We start from the raw sequence: 19,049 nt of genomic DNA on the forward strand, positions 1-19,049 counted from the left end.
AATCTTTCAACTAAATAACTATCCAAATAAGATACTTGAAAACTGGCTTACCAACACCAACTATACCACAACCCGCAAGAATATAATACTAACTCATATGACTTATAAAAAACTTACATTCCCACAATTTTCGAAAAAATTAAAAAACTATTAAAACCACATAACATAACTAGCCCCTGTATTTACTAATAATATCAAAAAATTACTAATAACCAAAGAAAATATTATTCTAAAATATTGACATAATGCAACAAAATAACATCATATATAGAATATCCTGCAGCTGCCAACCAGATTACCAATAGATAGGTGAAACTGGAAGACTAAAAGAACATTCACGTGCTATTAAATTTAATTATGCTAATTCTGCCATAGCCATATATTGCAATAGTGAAGGTTGTGAGATCTCACTTAATAATCTAAAAATACTCAGAATAAAAAAAAATAGTATAAAAAAGAAATTATATGAACATCTCGAAATCACAAAAATAAAAACTTACAAAATGAACTTAAATGACGGTCTAACCATTAGTGACATCTGGAAACCCCACCTCCCTAATAGGTAGTATTCACGTACGACTCCATCCCACCCCACCTCCCCCAGATGGCCCCCATCTGGTGAACCTACCCTGCCCTCCCATATAGATACAACTTCATTCTACAAATGCAACTGCATCCTGAAAGATGATCCAAACTCTGCAGCAACCCTAGTAAACTGATTAACAAGTCAATTACCCAACATACTCTCTAATGTCAATTGTAACCAAGAATCAGCCGTGTAAGTTATTTTTAAAAAATTTTTGTTAAAATATTATATGTATTATTCTGTACAATGTAACCCATATCTATCTCCTTTTTATGTAAAGTCTAAAAACTGAAGATGGGTCACTAAGACCTGAAATGCATTTCCTTTAATAAAAAATACATAAATCAACTGTTCCTTGTGTGATGTGTTACTGAAGAAAGAAAGCCACTAGCTTTTAATTCTTTAAAGTCTACAAAAAACCAGTAATGGAAACCTAATTAAATAATTACTTTAGGTTCAATGGGGAAGTATACCTGAAAAAACAGGAGGTCTCAATGGGCTCATCACTGTCTGCTATACTAGCGGAATTAGGCATGAGGCATGTTGAGCAAAAGGTTTTTAGTTTCCTCCTCACAATAGCATACCAGCTAATATATCTGAGATATGTAGATGACATTCTCTTAGCATGGCAAGAAACAGAATAGGAATTCCTTGTCCTGAAATACTTCCTAGCGAATGTTTACCCCTCTATCAACTTTACCTGGGAAAAAGAAAACGGGGAAAAATTGCATTTTTAGACTTAAACATTTCCAAGTCCCAGAGAGGTATAATACTCTCCGTGTTCCATAAATTTGATAACAAACTCTGTTTAGTCCCTGCCACAGCATACCAACCACAGCAGGTACATTAATGTGGCTATAGGTCCATTAATTAGAAAGGCCTTTCTCTTGCCCTCCATGCAAACTGCTACCAACATTGAACTTACTGCAATTTACCCAGCAGTAACTGTGGTGGGTTATACCAATTTCAAATATAAACATATCTTGAATAAGGTTAAAAGATCTTTTTTCCACCACCACTTTACACATTCCAAAGGACTACACAATAGTTCGTCCCTCATCATTCTGTGGCTGCATCACTGCACGCATTTTTAGACAACATGTGTTAAATTTACCGTCATCCCGCATACAAGTCTCAGGAGACTTCTATGCAATGACAGAGATGCCACTTCCATACTAGAGAAGTCAGGTGTATACTCTAACCCATTAGAAAACACATCTGGCATTCGCACCCACTACATAGGAACAACTAGAATGTTGTCTTGACACATCTCCAAACACCAACGTTCCATCATGGTAGACAGGTGTGACACTGAGTTAGCAAGGATGGTGTTACAACACCAACACACTCCGCTGTAAGACCATGTGGCGATGCTCAGATGTTGTGATCAGAGGAGCGTGGTGTATGTTTGGGAGGCCCTCCTCACCATATTATTAAATCTATGCAATTCCCCCACACTTGAGTTGCTTGCAATGTAGATCAACTTATATAAAAGACTAAAACATCATCTCTAGCTTCATTCTCGGAACCTAATCTACTCATTATGGCATATGTGCATTACCACCATGTGCACTTTAATTTAAATTCTTTACGTTTGTTTATTTTGTTCAAAAGGACTAAAGCTGTTAATTTTAGCTTAAAAAGTTTGTTTGAAAGGTTTATTTGTGTTTATATCTTCCTGAGGACAACATCTTATAATACGTCAAAAGTGCTAGCGAATAAAGCAGTATTTAAAACAAGAAAAATATTATTTAAATTTTTTAATATTTTTCTAAATGGGATGAGAAGCCATACCCCATAATGGCAGACAATAATCAAGTAGAGACTGAATATTGGCCAAATAAACAGATTGTAAGACTGTTTTTTAGGAAACAATTTTGCAAAACACCAAAGAATTCCCCAAGAAACAGCTAGAGATTTAATGATCTTATCGATGTGTTTTTCGAATGGTAAGTTTAGGATCGAAAATGATGCTGAGATCATTATAAGAATTAACATATTTTATGGGATTATTGTAAATATAGAATGTGGGTAACTGAGGATTGAGTAAGTGAAAAACACATGATTACAGTTTTTGTATGTTAATTTTTAGATTGGCTTTTCCAAAAAAAGGGAAAATAGATGAAGTAGATCAGACTGATAGACATGGAGATCATGATTAATTAATTTAATAGTGCCAGCATAGGATAATATAGGCAAAGCAATATGAACAAGTATATTGTTTAAATAGGCACTTTAATGTCAAACCCTGCTGAATTCCACATAAGGAAGATAAATCCAAAAATTCACCAAGTTTAATTTTTCAGGTATGAAGGAGATAGTAATTATTAACTAGGATTGATAAGCAGGATCAATTCCAATGTGATCTCTGGGAATTGAAAGGAGAAATTGGGAATTATAGAATTGAATCCTTGGCTAATATCTACATAAATTATGAAGACGGATTACTTTCTTTCAAAATTCTGAAAAATTATTGATACAGTTTCCAAAAGATTTGTGGCAATGAAATGATGCTGTAGGCCGCAGGGCTGAATTGGTATTAATTTAGAAGGAATTGTTGAGTATAGTCTACAGTATAAATTAATTTCAAAAACTTTCAGCATGATAGGTGAAATAGAAATGGGAAAATTTATGAAAAGAATTTTTTAAATGTATTTTAAAAATCATTAATATAATAGACTTTGATTAAAAAGTTATTGCATTAGACGTTTTTCTAAGTAAAAAGTTTAATTTTCAAAAATTCCAATTTTTTTTCAATAAGAAATGTGTAAAGTTTTCCCATATAAACTATTTTAAAAAATTTCCTGCTTAAGTAAACTGAAATCCTTTTCCGTGACCAAAATCTGGATTTGCTTAAGAAGTTTTTGCACTATATCAGAAATTTTATAGATTTAATTGCATATGGAAAAAATTTGTACAAAAAAACTGTACAAAATTTTGTTCATAATTGTGTGTGTGACTATAGCTACCTTAAACATGAATTTTACAATCCTTTACAGGATTACCTGACAACTGTGCTTGCAGCAAATAGAAAGTTCTTATAAATGCTATCAGTATGTAGATAATACTGTCAAGTCTCTAGTGAGTTTTCAGTGTAATTGGGCTGCAATCTGGAAAACTTGTAGACCTATGAGTTTCCAATGTCATCCATCTGACTGCCCTTCTTTAATCTCAAGAATGAAGTTAGAGAGATGGAAAGCTTTCTTGCACCAAAAGTCAATTATTTCAATTAAAAAATTTTTCCCTGAACGCAGTTAGATAGATGACCAACACAATGCTGTATGATGTAATGCAAAAGTAATGATGTAAAGTGCAAAAGTATGATGCAAAAGTATGATGTAAAGGACATAACACTACTAAAAAAATTTAGAACATTGCGATGAAAAATTGCAGACTGGCATGGTGACAATGTCACAATAAATAATTACTTGTTTAAAAAATAAAATTCAATATTTAAATTAATGGTTGAAATGACTATTGACATCATAGCATTATCTGCATTACTTTCTAAACCCTTTGTCAGTTATCAATGAAACTGTTTCTAAGAATGATTAAGTTATGTCTTATATATGTTTTCTTAAAATGTCCCTAAAACTAAAACATTTAATGTTAAAGGAAAAAGTTGGCATAATAAAATTAAATATAAAAAAAATTTAGTATATATATTTTCTCAATGAAAAAGATATTTGAAAAAGCTCAGGCAAGTAAATCTTCAACAAAGAATGGAAATCAAGATATTTAAAAAGGTAATTGTAAAACTGAGAAACTAGCTACATTTACCATCACATACAAATAAAAATACAAAAAAAGAGGACAATTTTCAATCATTTTGCATTTTTATTTTTATAACTTCCATGTTTAAAATGTTGAAAACTATTGGGTTGATGAAAAAGTTTCAGGAATTTTATGAAATCTTATATTACAATAATTATTTCAAAACAAAAAATAGTTTATTTAAGAAAATAATTGCCATTACATTCAAGCAACTTCTTCCATCAATAGGCATGTCATGAATTTCTGCTGAAAAAACTCAGGCCGCTTTTACTCCAAGAATTTTGCAAGTGCTATTTTCATCTCTTCATCATCAGCAACTGCTTTCATCCAAGAGATATTGTATGGAGTGAAAGAGATGGTAGTCAAATGGTGACATTGGACCATTTGACTACAAGCTCTTCTGCTCGGCAGGGAGAACCTCCCAGCCAAGTGGAGATCAAGCAGCTTCTATCAGGTCAACCTTGACATGTGGTCTTGTGTTATCATGAGAAAGTACACAATATTCATCTGTGAATGAACTATAGTGGACTAGTCAAAACCAAACATCTTACTTATTTCTCGTGTGGTCAGGCATGGGTTGGATTCTGCCAGCTGCTGCAACTTGTCATTCAATAGAATGAAAGGCCATCCAGAACATGGCTTATCTTCAACTTCATATTATCTAGCTTTAAATACAGTAGAGCATCGATTATCTGACTCAATTGGAGACTGGGGTTGGTCGGATAACTAAAAATTTGGATAACCGAAAAGCATGAAAAAATACATTATTAGTATAGTGTATTAGGCCTGGCTTAAATACTAGCCTCTCTTTCACGATCGAGCCAGTGCTGCCAGCTAAAACATGCAAAAATTTAACAAAAATAATATTAAAGTAGCCAAGACATAACCAATATTGTAGCGCCACATCACTAGCGGACATTTGAATTTGCCGACTAGAACGCGGTCGGTTAACCGATAAGTTGATTAATCGGGGGTCGGATAATCGATGCTCTACTGTATACTGAACCAATCAAAGATTGCAGATGACATTCTTGATGAACAATTACACCACATAGCTATATGAAATTGATAAGCATAAAGCATACATGTCAAATATGGTCATGAGAAAGCAGTGGCAAACTCAACATTTAAAAAGTTGGTATCACCACACAATGGCATTTGCATACCCCACAAGAAACTTCTACATGCAAATGCCAGATAACAATTTTGAATATTCTAGACAGTTCTAAAAAATTCCAGAAATTTTTTCATCAATCTAATGTAAGCATATTTTCTTATTTCTTTTCCAATAATGGATACTTTTACAATCCCCTACAAATATACATCATTGAAAGATTTCACTGTACTAACACAAAAATGGAATCAATTTCTGTAATTTCCAAGTAATATGGTTAGATCTCTCTAATGATACACTAATATTAACATACAGAACTAAAATATAAACAATGACAAAGTAATAAAATAGGAAATATAATACAAAAGTAAAACATAACAATAAGGAATTAAATTACTGAAACATTGAGACGGCAAATACTAATATTGACAGAAAACAAAAAAAAAAAAAAAAACTGAAGTGATTTGAAAGTAAAACAAATAATGAAGTATTCAAACAGAATGAAAGGGAACACATTTACAAATATATTGGAAAAGTGATAAGTAAAAAGCAACAATATATGGAGAAATACCCAAACATAAAACTGAAATTTTCTGTAATTAATATTCTAGTAAAATGGTTTTTTAGCATGAATTACAGTTTGAATATCTAATCTTTTTTGAAATATTCTTCTAAGGTATTTCAAAATTTATGAATTAATTTCATATTATAGATATTAAAAAAATGAACCAAGACTATTTTTATCACATTTGTTAAACTACTTATGTTTATCTACACTTATGAATTCTTTCATTAAACCAAGAGGAATGATTTATCCCAAAAATGAACTTGCTTTTCTTATTAGAACAAGAATATATTTTTAATTGGCTTAGTTTTTAAAAAAATAAATCCATCTTTTACTAATAATAAATAAGACGGTAAATGTAAACAGTAAACGTACCTGAGGTATCAGTTCTTCTCTTCGAGCCATTCGAATAACGATTCTTAAAATGCCAACAACTCCACGTTCCAACAGAAAATATTGCTCCCCGGCAGCTGCTTCCATAATTAGACTATATAAATGATCTCTGATTCCTGGCCAAATAGTTGTAATACGATCTCTGTAAAATTAAAGAATAATGCTAGATTCTTCTAAATGCATATGTATATAAGTTATAATTTATAAATTTATATCTAAGCATTTTTTCATATATATATATATAATTTGTAAATATTACATATATACTAGTGGTGGGACAATACCAGAATTTCTCCAAATTCTAATTTCAATTCCAATTCTTTTGAACACTTTCTAAAGTTTATTTTAGTTTAGAAAAATTAATAATTTCCATTATGAGCATGGTATATTCATTAATTAATAAACATCAAGCTTAAGAATAGAAAACAATTGGGAAATTCAGAATCATTTTTGGAAAAAAACCCGAAAATTCTCTATTTATATGTGGAAATGCATGCTTTTATTGTGTACTACAAAATAAACTTGTAATCCTATTTTAGATAAAGTTAATATTGCAACACTGTCCACAAAAAAATTACAAATTAATTCCCTTCTACTCAAAGAACTATTGCATCCTGTTATCTAAGGTCATCATCTCTGGAAACTGGTTCGTTGGCCAACATGATGACAGAGAGAAGGAAAAGGTAAACAAGAAGATGCAGTTCTTTTTTTCATGCTTCTCACAATCAGCATGCATCGTAAATGTTTTAATTCCATTGAACTGTGGAATTCCATGTTTTAATGCTAAATAAAGTTCAGAAAACAATGTGACGAGTCAAACAAATATCATCATCATTGTTGTTGTTGTCATCATTGTCATTACCACGAGTTAACCAGTTTTTGAATTCATTCATTTGAACTAAAAATAACTAGACTGACCCACCTTAAAAAAATCAATTTGTAAAAATCAAAACAACAGTAAACTTGGCACAGACAAGTATTTTTACTTAAAATCATGCAAATTGCATTTGAAAATTTAACATATTACAGAATGGTCTGTGAAAAGTTCATAACAAAAACTTTTGTAATTATAATAAGAATATTGTTTTATCATCATAAGTAAACATACTAAATATTAAAAATGATTTTATATAATATTTTTTTCAATCAAAATATAATTTTGTTTATATCTTAAATTGTTTCACTGACATATAAATATTTCTGCCTTGATGTAAAATTGCTGGTCAAGTTGGCCCAATGCTGGTGGGTGGCAACTTTAATGTTTATCATTCATATAATGTACACCAGGAGTGTCAAACTGTGCAGCCCTCAATGTGATTTATCGTGGCCCACAGCCACAATGCTCTGAAATTAAATAAAACAGCTTACAGATCAAGATTAACTGATAAACATCTATCTGCCATAATGAAGATTGATTGTTCTCTCTTTAAATGCAGATATCGGAAAACTAGTAGGAGGAAGAAAGCACTGGCAAGTTTCTGGTCAAAACAATTAATTTTAGTTTTATAAATATGTACAGTACATTAAATAAAATAAATGTTTAAATAAAAGCAATACTACAGCAATTATATATTGTTGAGTTGAATTCACTGAACTACATAATGTGTTTTAATTGCCCTATCTATATTCCTGCATTCTAACTTCAAATTATAATTTTAAGTAAATTTGTAAATGTGATGTGGCCTGTGTGAATCTTACCAGTCACATCAATGGCATGTTGTTTAAATGAGTTTGACGCACCTGATGTACACCTAATCTACCCTAAACGAGAACAGTTAGTATAAACCAAGTGCAATCTTTCATTGCTCCGACTACACAAAAGAAAAGTCTGACATGACAGACACCACGTGTATGGGGCATCACCTAATCTCTGCTTTGTCACCATAAAAATTTCCAATAAACTAATACTTAATTTCTGATATCATAATTTAAAAAAAATTCAATCTGCAACTGAAACAAATACTGGAATTGATTTTCTTATTAAATGTGGAAGAATTGGAAATCGTAACGAGGTTTGCTCGATTACTGGAAAATAACCGATTTTTCTGCTTCATCATCCCATCACTAATATGTACTACATATATAAATATACAGTGTCTATAAAATAACAACAGAGTGATCACATTTCTTTAAAATGATAATGTACTTTTTATTAATTTTCAATCTAGATATAATATTAGTTATATTCATTTAAATGACCTCAAAATTAAAGGTCAGAAAATAAAATGTATTTGTGTATGTATTCCCAAATGGAAAAGAAAGCATATGTGTTGTAAGTAAAACTGTGTGTTGTTTCACTGAAAATATAACTTTTCAACATCATTGTGGATGATTTAGTTGTTCTACTTCAACCTTTGTTGTTTTACCCTTGAGTTCTCTCTCTGCATTCTTCTTGTTTTTTTCAATTGCTTGGCTAAATGTCTTATGTAGGTAATACATTTTAAATCTTGAAGTCACTTCCCTAGCCCACAAGTTGGAGTAATGAAATTATATTTGGTGGTAAAAACAAGACTGATGTTTTGATACAAATTATTAGGATTTGTTAAGTAATCAAGAGATCTAAAATGAACAAAGTTACAAATTCAAGATTTCTGTGGCAAAAATAATTGCACTTTTTTTATGGTGTGGCCAGTTCACATTTAATTATGTAAACTGGCAACACCAGAAAATGTGTATCAGGAAATTTTGAATCCCTTAGATCTAAATTTTGTAGTGTTTTCAAAAGCTGTCAATGAAAATGTTACGGAAAGCAATTGCAAAAAAATCTTTGAATACTCAAGAACTCTCAATAAATCTCAACATAACGTAAATAAGCGTTGTTGAAATACTTTACTGTCTTGGAATGATTGCAAAAAATTGATGTTTAAGTTCTGCATGGATTACATAAAAAGACAAATCAAATGAGATGTCAAAACTTACTGCAATGTGAATCGGTAAAAAACAAAAACCCGACATTCGATATTTTAATCTAAAAAGGACTAAATGAAAACTTTCATTTAGCACAAAAAAAAACTTCAGTAACTTGAATTTTTGGATAAATAAGTGGAAGTTTAGTATGAAATCGGTATGCAAAATATTATGAGAATCTTATTAATCAAAACCACAATAACCAGTTTACCTGTGCTTTATTTTTATCAAATATATCATTTCAAAAAAATGTAATAATAACGTAAGATTATATTTACCTATTTTGCAGAGCAATTTTTATTAGAAGCTCTGTTAAGAAAACAGTTGATTCTTCATAACAATTTCCCAAAGAGATAGGTGAATCAGTTCCATGACATGAATATATAAGTGTCTAAATAAATGAAATGTTTATGTAAAATTCTGCATAAATGTAAGATAAATTTATTTTTTCATTCTTTTGTATTTGATAAAATTAATTACAAAATAATACAAATATTACAAAAAATGACCCAAAAAAATCAGATTAAATTTTTTAAAATGAAATCTTAATATTGCATTTACTCATTTATATGATTTAAAGGATTAAAACTGAAGCTTCAAAATTTTCATACCAAGATTGATTTTTGGTACATAAAATGATTGTCGATTAATACTAATTGTAGTTTCTGTCATTAAAAAAAAATTACTTTTTTGTGATGGAAGCAACAACAAAACATCAAATTTTGCATTAAATTAGGGAAAATGCTCACTAAAAATTTATTAATTACTAGATCTAGTTTATGGAAACAATACCTTATTATTGACAAGTATAGGGCATTTCTCTAACAATGTAACCCATAGTCTTTACAACTGCTGACAGTGGATATCAACCGTGATTGTCTGGTTCAGTGGCAACAATTCAAAATGAATGATACCATGCATATTCCATCAAACACACATCATCACTTTCTGTAGGTGATCTTATTTTTCTACTGTGCCCACCACACCACCCTTAGGCACCCACTTGTGTTTGCATTTAAGATTGTGGTATAAGATACATTTTTTATCTTCTGTCCCCATTTTGTCCAAAAATGGCTCTCTTCTATAACAAGTCAACAGAAAACTGTATGCATTCACGTGTTTCTGCTCAGGTGTCAACTCATGAGGTATCCATTTTCCCAATTTGGACACAAAACCAATGTCTTGCAAATGGCAGTGAATAGTTGAAGGGATTGAATGGAGTGCTGTGGCTAATTCTTCAACCGTTTGCAATGGATTCTCCTCAACAGCTGCTCGCAGAAGGTCATTGTCCAGCTTAACAGGTCTTCCTTCTTGTAACATATCAGTAAGGCTGGTGTTTCCCTCCCGAAATTTTTAATTATCTTTGACATTTGAGAACATCAAGGGTTCCGTGCCCATATATGGCATCAATGTTTTGTGCCTCTAAGGTTGCTGAATGTCCCTGATGGAACTCAAAGCATAACACGCTGTGTGTGTTCTTCAGACATTGCAAAGTTTATACATGTTTCACTGGCAAACAAATTGCTGTGAACTAATCATGTTCTGTGCACATATACACAATGAACTGTGTATATGTCTTATCAGGTGCTAGTATCATAACCTTGGTGTAGTTCATAATTTGCCCATCATATGGTATTGATTACACAAACATTCAAATGATGACATTACTTATGGAATGACCTGATACATTAAATAGAAATTTCTAAATTATAAAACACTGGCATTTGATTGGATGGTGGCAATAGCAACATTACAAAAATTATAGCATTTTTCCAGTCCAGGAAATCCAGTAAATTATAGCAATTTACTGGATTTCAAATAAAGTTCTCCAAGATTGTGACAAGGTATTGTTATCTTCATAATTAACAGCTGGGTTATTCCTGCATGATTTATAAATTTCTAATTTTTGTAAGTGTTTGATGTCAGAAAAATCAAACGATTCCCAAATTATATCAGGCTATATTATTACTACTGTTATTAATTATATGCTAAGTAATTTGATACTAAAGGCAGGTGTTAGGTCCCACTTCTTGCTAAATTTACATTGCATATGTTCAATTTTATGTAAAAACTATGTGCTGTGATTTAAAATGGCATCTTTATAATCTTAGTGTACTTTTTAAAAAATTGTAGTATGAATGCTCAACCTGAAGATTACATTTTGAAACATCAAAAGTACTGGTCTGTAATAAAAAAAACTGCAAGTAAACAACTTTAACACTGGAAGAGAGTTTGGAAAAATTCTTAATCTGTTTGGCATTGTTAATGAGCATACTTTTTATATGCTATAGGCTACTACACCATATCCACATTTCAGTTCTAGACTAGCTTACAGTATGTTTGAGAGTCTACTTGCATAAAAAGTTTTGGTTTAAACCAGAATTTTGAGCTAAAAATCTTGAGTTTGACTTACATTAGCATACATGATCGTTTTAATTATTATGCATTTTCAGCAGTTGTTTATCTACAACAAAATTTTCTTTCTTTTTTTTTATAATCAAATTTATAACTATAAATTTCATTTTTAAAATTAAATAATAAATTTTCAAACATTTAAGCAAACTATTTTAAGTTATTGTTTAATACTTATGTAAGAAATTATTCCATAAAAAAATACTCCTAGTCTAAAGCAATATTTGTGTAAAATTATACTAGAGATTCATTTCTTACTGTAATACTATTCACTTACTTTTACTAATTCTTGTAGAGAGTCTACTCTTAAAAACTTGCTCTCGGTGATTAATTGTTCGGGATGACAATCGTTTATACAGTTTTGAGCCGATTGTTTTGCTGCTTCGTCTTCCGGAGTTGGTCCTCTTTGAACCTGATTATCTGCAGTTTGTGTGATATAAGAATAAAATGAACTCAAGAGACCAGATTCGGAACGTTGAATAGTACTAGTTTCTTCTTGAATTAATGAAATGATTCCATTTGGATTAACAAAATCTTCTGCCTAGGATGAATTATATTTTTAAGACAGAAATTATTGTATACAAACAACAATCATATAGTAATAAATTACTTATATTTTAATATTTTTTAAAAAATTTTTGAAAATAATTTAGCAAATAAAGCTATACATAAAAAATATTATACTATTAAATGTTATGTTATTTTATTAAATCAAAATCATAAATTAGAAAAATAAAAAGCATTAAAATTTCATTTCTTCTCATCTAGAATTCATTTGTAAATGCTGAGTTTTACAAATCTGAAAATGAATAAATTAAGTAAGGACAGAATTTATAAATTTTATTTCACTTAATTCTTTCATTTCTAATTTCCATTTTTATAATTTTTGTTTCATTTACTTAAAAGCATTTATTTGAATTTTTATTATTAAAAAACTTTATAAGAGATTTTTAATAATAATTTTAATTTATTAGTTTCCCAATTCAATACTTTTATAGTCATTATTGCTGTGTTATGTATAGTACTAATTATAAATCACTTACAAATGTGTTGAAAAACTGCAAGAAGAAATTACTAAAAAATCAACAAATAATAACTTGTAAACTTGCACTAAATCTTAATGTGTCACAGATGGTTGAAAGACACAAAAATTGGATTCCACATGTATTAAATGAAAAGAACAAACAGGATCAAGTATAATTTTGTCTGATGAAGACAGGCGATTCTAGGGTGTTTTTATTTTTTTAAATTATTTACCCATTTTTTTCATAGAAAACTTTTTATGGATGACAAAATTAAAGTTAAAATAAAAATATTTGTTATTAACCGAAAATTTATTCTAGCAGGTTGTGTTCATTTGAATACTAAACAATTTCTTCTCCTGAACACGTGTTCAAATACCAAATTGTCCAAGTTTGGAGCAGACCATCAAGTACCAAATACTGCATATTATTTGAGCTGAATACTTTATCAATATACAAATTCACTTAGTCAACTTGCACCTTAAAGATGAATCATTATCAAAAACATTTATATTATATAAATGTATTATACTCAAACATTTTTTTTATTAATAATGTATAGCAATCCTATTTGTTCATTGTCAAATAATAAAATTAGACTCATTATTGGGTTATGACTAAACTAATTAAATATACAAATTTGTAATTTAGACTAAAGGAAAATGGTTAAATCATCATCTTGTATTAAATTTAATTGGAATTAAATTAATTAGTTTAGAAAATTCTGGAGAGAACATTAATCTGCAGCAGAACTGGAATGCACAACTCCTTAAGGCACAGATGCTTTGCCAACTATGCTACCAGGGTTGCCATCCGATCTTCATTTCGACCTCAATTAATTCAGATGTATTAATTAGCCAAGTTATAGTCCAATAAAGAATCTGCTTTCATCATTTGTTTAGTAATATTGTTGAAGGTACTGCAATAGATCGTACACTAAAAAGTGCAAGTTTCCAGGAGACCTAAAAAAGTTCTGATTTTTACTTACATATGTCTTATTGTAAGGAGTGTTTTTTTCATTTCTATTGGTCCTTACTTATGATCTCCTTCAGTATACTAAAACTTGGTACTTTGATAACAACAATACATTAATATCAAAATTGAACTTTTTAACATATAACCTTTTGAAGTATCATCGATGATATATAATTCATATAAGAAACCAAACTCAATATATATTTTAAATTAATTGGTCTGATAGTGAAGATCAGATGGAGGTCTGGGTAGCCTAAATGGAAATGCATTTGCACAGTAAGCAGAAAGTGCACTTATATTTTAAACTAATTAATTCAATTCTAATTACATAATAATGACTAAACAACTTACCTTCAGTCTAAATTACATAACATCTGTATATTTAATTACCCTAACCATAGCCTTATAGTGAATCCTGTTTTTATCATTTGATTAGTGAAGACCATTCAGGCTAAGTTTCATGTAAGTCTATAAATAAATAATAATAAAGACTTGTAATGATAGAAAACTAAAATTCTAAAGCTAATAACTTTTTCATTTGTAATGTAATCAGATACATTTCACTTTTATTTAAAAGTTTGTTTATAAAATACATTCAAGACGTAAATTAAGTTTTGCTCCATTCCTTTTGAAGCTTCTGTCAAATGCTATTCATAAGATTTTTGACAATATTTCCTTCAATCATAGCAACTGCACTTTTCTACTTTAGAAAATAATCTTTAATGTCTTTTGCTGTTTATTCTTTTTTTCAGTTTATTTTTTACAAAAAACCAAAATCTTTCTATTGGTTGACATTGTGGTAAGTTCAGCAAATTCATGTCTGTAGATACAAAATTGACTCCGTGTCATTACTGTAGACTTTGCATAGTGTATCATTGCCAAATTTGGCAAAACATAGTATGGCCACTGTTTGTCGATCTTTAATGGACTGTATAAATATGAAAGAAAACACTTGCAGTTTGATAAAAGTTTAATGCGGTTTGCAGGTCGTTACACAAGAACAAGAAGAAAAAACAATATGGCTGATGCACTTGGCTGTTACAAAAAACTCTAGTCTCCAAACATTTTTAAATTATCGTTTTTTCTCACAAAAAAGGTAAACGTTAGTAACTGGTTAACGTTTCTGCACGGATAGCAGAAGTTGCGGGTTCGAGTCCCGCTTCGGGCCGATTTCTTTTCCTCCAGTTCCAAATTATTAAAATTATTTATTTAATTTAATTATAATTATTAAGTTTAGTAAGAGATGGCGCCTAACGCCAAGCTCTAGTGCCAAATTGTCTTATTTATTATTTATTTATTATAGCCAACTCTAGCCCGATAATTCGGCTCTTGTGGATGTATGTGTGGTGATAGTTATAAACTGCTCTATAGTTAGATGTGAGTTACCCACGGTACTTTTTAGGTGATGTTTAACGGTTGGTGCTACTTGAGACTGCACTCCACTCCACCATAATTCCATGGATAGTAGATCTTGCGGATTTAAACCCTGAGAAACTACATCTGCAGGATTGGAGTGGGAAGCTATATGTTTCCAGTGACAGCCTTCACTAATAGACTGTATCTTTTCCACTCGATTCGCAATAAAGGTCTTCAGGCGATATGCGGGAGTGTTGATCCAAGCGATGGCAATAGTTGAATCTGTGTGTAGGATCACTTCAGCTATATCCATTTGCAGACATGAGCATACCCTTTTGATAAGTTGCGACAGTACAAGACAAGCTGATAGCTCTAATCGAGGGATTGTAATAACTTTAAGAGGAGCGACACGAGATTTACTAGCAATAAGTCATATCTTGCCAGTTCCATCTTCCCTTATGCAATGCATGTAAACTACTGCTCCATAAGCTGACTCCAAGGCATCTGCATATCCTAGCAAGACAGCCATTTGAAGTGGATCCGTTAAAATATATCTAGTAATCTTAAGATCGTCCAGGGCTTTCAAGGATGATACAAAGTTCACCCAGTCATAGTTAAGGTTTTCTGGTAGGGTATCCTCCCAGTCGAGCTTACTGCGCCACAGCTTCTGTAGAAAGATCTTTGCTCAAGTTATAACTGGTCCCAGAAGACCCAAGGGGTCATAAAGTCTGGCGATGACACTCAATACTTCTTGTTTTGTATAAAGCAATTTTTCTGGAATCGATACCTTGAATATGAACTGATCTTCAACCGGCTTCCAAATAATGCCTAAGGTTTTTATTGTTAGTTCCACACTTGAGGAAAAGCAATGTTCTTTATTTTCTGGTGAACTACTGTTCATCAATTTCATTGAATTAGAGTTCCATTTGTGTAGTGTCATTCCACATGTGCTCAACATGTTGCACAACTGAGATTGTAGTTTGAGGATAGCATCAAAATCTTGCTCACCTGACACAATGTCATCCATGTAGACATCTTGTAATATGGTTTTAGAGGCCAGAGGATATCTTGCTGCTTCATCGTACACCAACTGCTTAAGGGTTCTCACTGCTAGAAAGGGAGCACTGGCAGTTCCATAAGTCACAGTTTTCAGTCTGTAGGTGACTGGCATTTCTTCTTCCTCGTTCTTCCAAACAATTCTTAAGAGATCTCGTTGTGAAGGCTCAATTAGAATTTGACGAAACATTTTCTGGATATCTGCTGTAAATGCGTACTTGTATTTTCAAAATCTTGTCATGATCTTGAAAACATCTTCCTTTACTTCACCTTTCAAGAGATGATCATTTAGACTCAGTCCAGAAGTTGTGGGAGCAGATGCGTTGAAGACTACCCTTAACCTTGTAGTGGTTTTGTCTGGTCTAAACACACCGTGATGCGGAAGGTAGTAACATATATTGTATGTTGTCTGATCAGCGGGAGGTTCCTGCACCCTTTCCATGTGGTCCAAATCCAAATACTCCTTCATGAAATTCTGATATCACTCCTTTAATTGTTTGTCCCTTGATAGTCTCTTCCACAATTGATTCAATCTCTTCAATGCTAACTTCCTTGACTCTCCCGAGTTTTGTATCTCCTTGGTTGCCATCTGCACAATGTATCTCCCATCTTCATCACATCTGTGAGTTCTTTGATAATGATCTTCACAATACTCTTCTTCTTTACTCGTCAAACTTGGAGCCTCTGTAAGAGTTTCTATTTGCCAGAACCTTTGTAAACATTTAACGACTGATTCTGACTCTGATATCAGTCCACAATATTGATCTTGATCATTAGAGTCTGTGAACCCAGTTGCGATGTATCCAAAAACTGTGTTGCGAAATGTTAGGTTATTGTTGCACGATAGACAAATTTGATCGTTCTTGACTATTTCAAAAAATGCTTCAGCTCCAATAAGCATGTCAATCTTGCCTGGTGTAGCAAACCTTGGATCAGCTAACTGACAGGGTATTTCTGTTTTGCTAATGTGTAGTGAGGAAACAGGAAGTAAATCCGTGATCCTTGGCACCACTAAGAACTCTAGCGTCTTAGAAAAGGATCTATTGCCGTTTATTATTGTAGCAGGCAGCTTAAACTTGACCGAGGTTTTATTTCCGCTTAAACTAGAGACTGTGAGATTGATTCTTTCTTGTGGTGTGCCCAGATGACTTGCAAAATCTCTAGTTACAATATTTAACATACCGCCCAAGTCCAATACTGCGCGCGCTTGAATGCTGGCTCCAGTAGTATGATTTAAAACCCAAACCATGGCTGTCGAGAGAATTACTGTCTTATTTCCCTTGTCAATGCATGACAGTGAGTGAGGTATACTTTCACGAAACTCTATTGCGTCCGGATTAAGATCCTGCTTGGTTAGAGTCAGTTTGCTGCCGACCACTGGTGCATTTGAACCAATTATAGCTTGTTTCTCTCGGTGCAGTAATGTATTATGTCGCTTTCGGCATATCTTACAGCAGCTTTTGGAGTTGCAATTGGATAACTTATGCCGATCACTTAAGCAATTGAAGCAGAGGTTGTTTTTGGCCACAACATCGTTTCTTTGGGAGACTTCCAACTGTAGAAAAGAATCACAATTGTAAACAGAATGATTCTGCTTACATAAAATGCAACGAGACATAGAATTGTTACATTTCACAAATAAGTTTATCAGTTTAACTCTATCTTGATTACACCTTGGTTTCATGAACGTGGCCTTATTAATATTTTCTAAAATCTGAGAACGCTTTTCCAAAAATGAAATGAAATTATCTAGCTTAAGAACATCATTCAAACTAATACTGAACTCATACTGTTTTAGAGTCTCCTTATCCAGCTTCTGAAGTACAATGTTTAAAATTAAGATATCAGAAAGCTCATTCCTTTCATATCCCAGGACTCTTAGAGCTCGCATATTCCTATTGACATTATCAATTAAGTTCCTCAAACCCCTTGCTGACTCATAAGCTAGTTTTACAGAGTTCAGAATCGCATTAACATGGGTTTCTACTATTAATTTCTTGTTTTCGTACCTCTCTTGTAATGTTTGAAACAATGAAGCAGATGAATCATTTAACGTTTCTAAACTCTTAGCTTCCCCTATGAGAGCAGCCTTCAAATAATGTAGTTTCTGTTCAGCCGATAGTTGCTTGCTTGAAGAAATGATATTATCAAATTGCATTTTAAAGTTACTCCATTCTTCATATCTTCCAGAGAATTTCGGTAGAGGAATCTCTGGCAATTTAATATTAGCAGAGTTATTTCGACCTACAAGGGCCTGACTCACCATAATGACAGACGAATCTGCTTCTAATCGTTTAATACGAGACTGGATCTTAAATTTACAACTTATAATTTTGTCCTCATATTCTTCACTATTGGCTATCTCAGTGTCATAATCAGTTGGGCTAGTAATGAGACCCTCAATCTCCCCGTTTAAGGTTCTCAATGACTCTTCCTTCGACTAAACTGATCCAATATTTCTAGAAAAGTTTCTGTCTCTCTATTGTCGCTTTCAACTAGACTATCGACTTTACTAATTAATTTCATCACACTAGCTCTTATTGAAGCGCGTTTTTTCCTTAATTTCTCGAGCTGATCCATTTTAAACTCTCTACCACATGTAACGGACAGATAAATTCCTCCTTCCTTGGATAGGCGACTTAATGACATTTGAACTCAATCTTATTTGCTTGCAAAATTGTCTCTTTTCTTCTCATCCGCCTCGACGGACCAGATGTTTGTCGATCTTTAATGGACTGTATAAATATGAAAGAAAACACTTGCGGTTTGATAAAAGTTTAATGCAGTTTGCGGGTCGTTACACAAGAACAAGAAGAAAAAACAATATGGCTGACACACTTGGCTGTTACAAAAAACTCTCGTCTTCAAACATTTTTAAATTATTATTTT

General features: G+C 31.9%; 1 protein-coding gene across 1 annotated transcript in view; it reads right to left on the bottom strand.

Annotated features, from left to right (window-relative positions):
• The window catches only part of garz (Sec7 domain-containing protein garz), a 170,712-nt gene that overhangs the window by 46,005 nt on the left and 105,658 nt on the right, over positions 1-19,049 (bottom strand). Inside the window, exons 21-23 of the mRNA XM_067285351.1 lie at positions 12,029-12,292; positions 9,618-9,730; positions 6,415-6,574 (exon numbers count right to left, since the gene is read on the bottom strand). Of these exons, the coding sequence (XP_067141452.1) occupies positions 6,415-6,574; positions 9,618-9,730; positions 12,029-12,292 (537 nt within the window). The remainder of the gene's footprint in view (positions 1-6,414; positions 6,575-9,617; positions 9,731-12,028; positions 12,293-19,049) is intronic.

The sequence above is a fragment of the Centruroides vittatus genome, unplaced genomic scaffold, assembly GCF_030686945.1.
Source record: "Centruroides vittatus isolate TY-2023 unplaced genomic scaffold, ASM3068694v2 scaffold_2520, whole genome shotgun sequence".
Taxonomy (NCBI): domain Eukaryota; kingdom Metazoa; phylum Arthropoda; class Arachnida; order Scorpiones; family Buthidae; genus Centruroides; species Centruroides vittatus.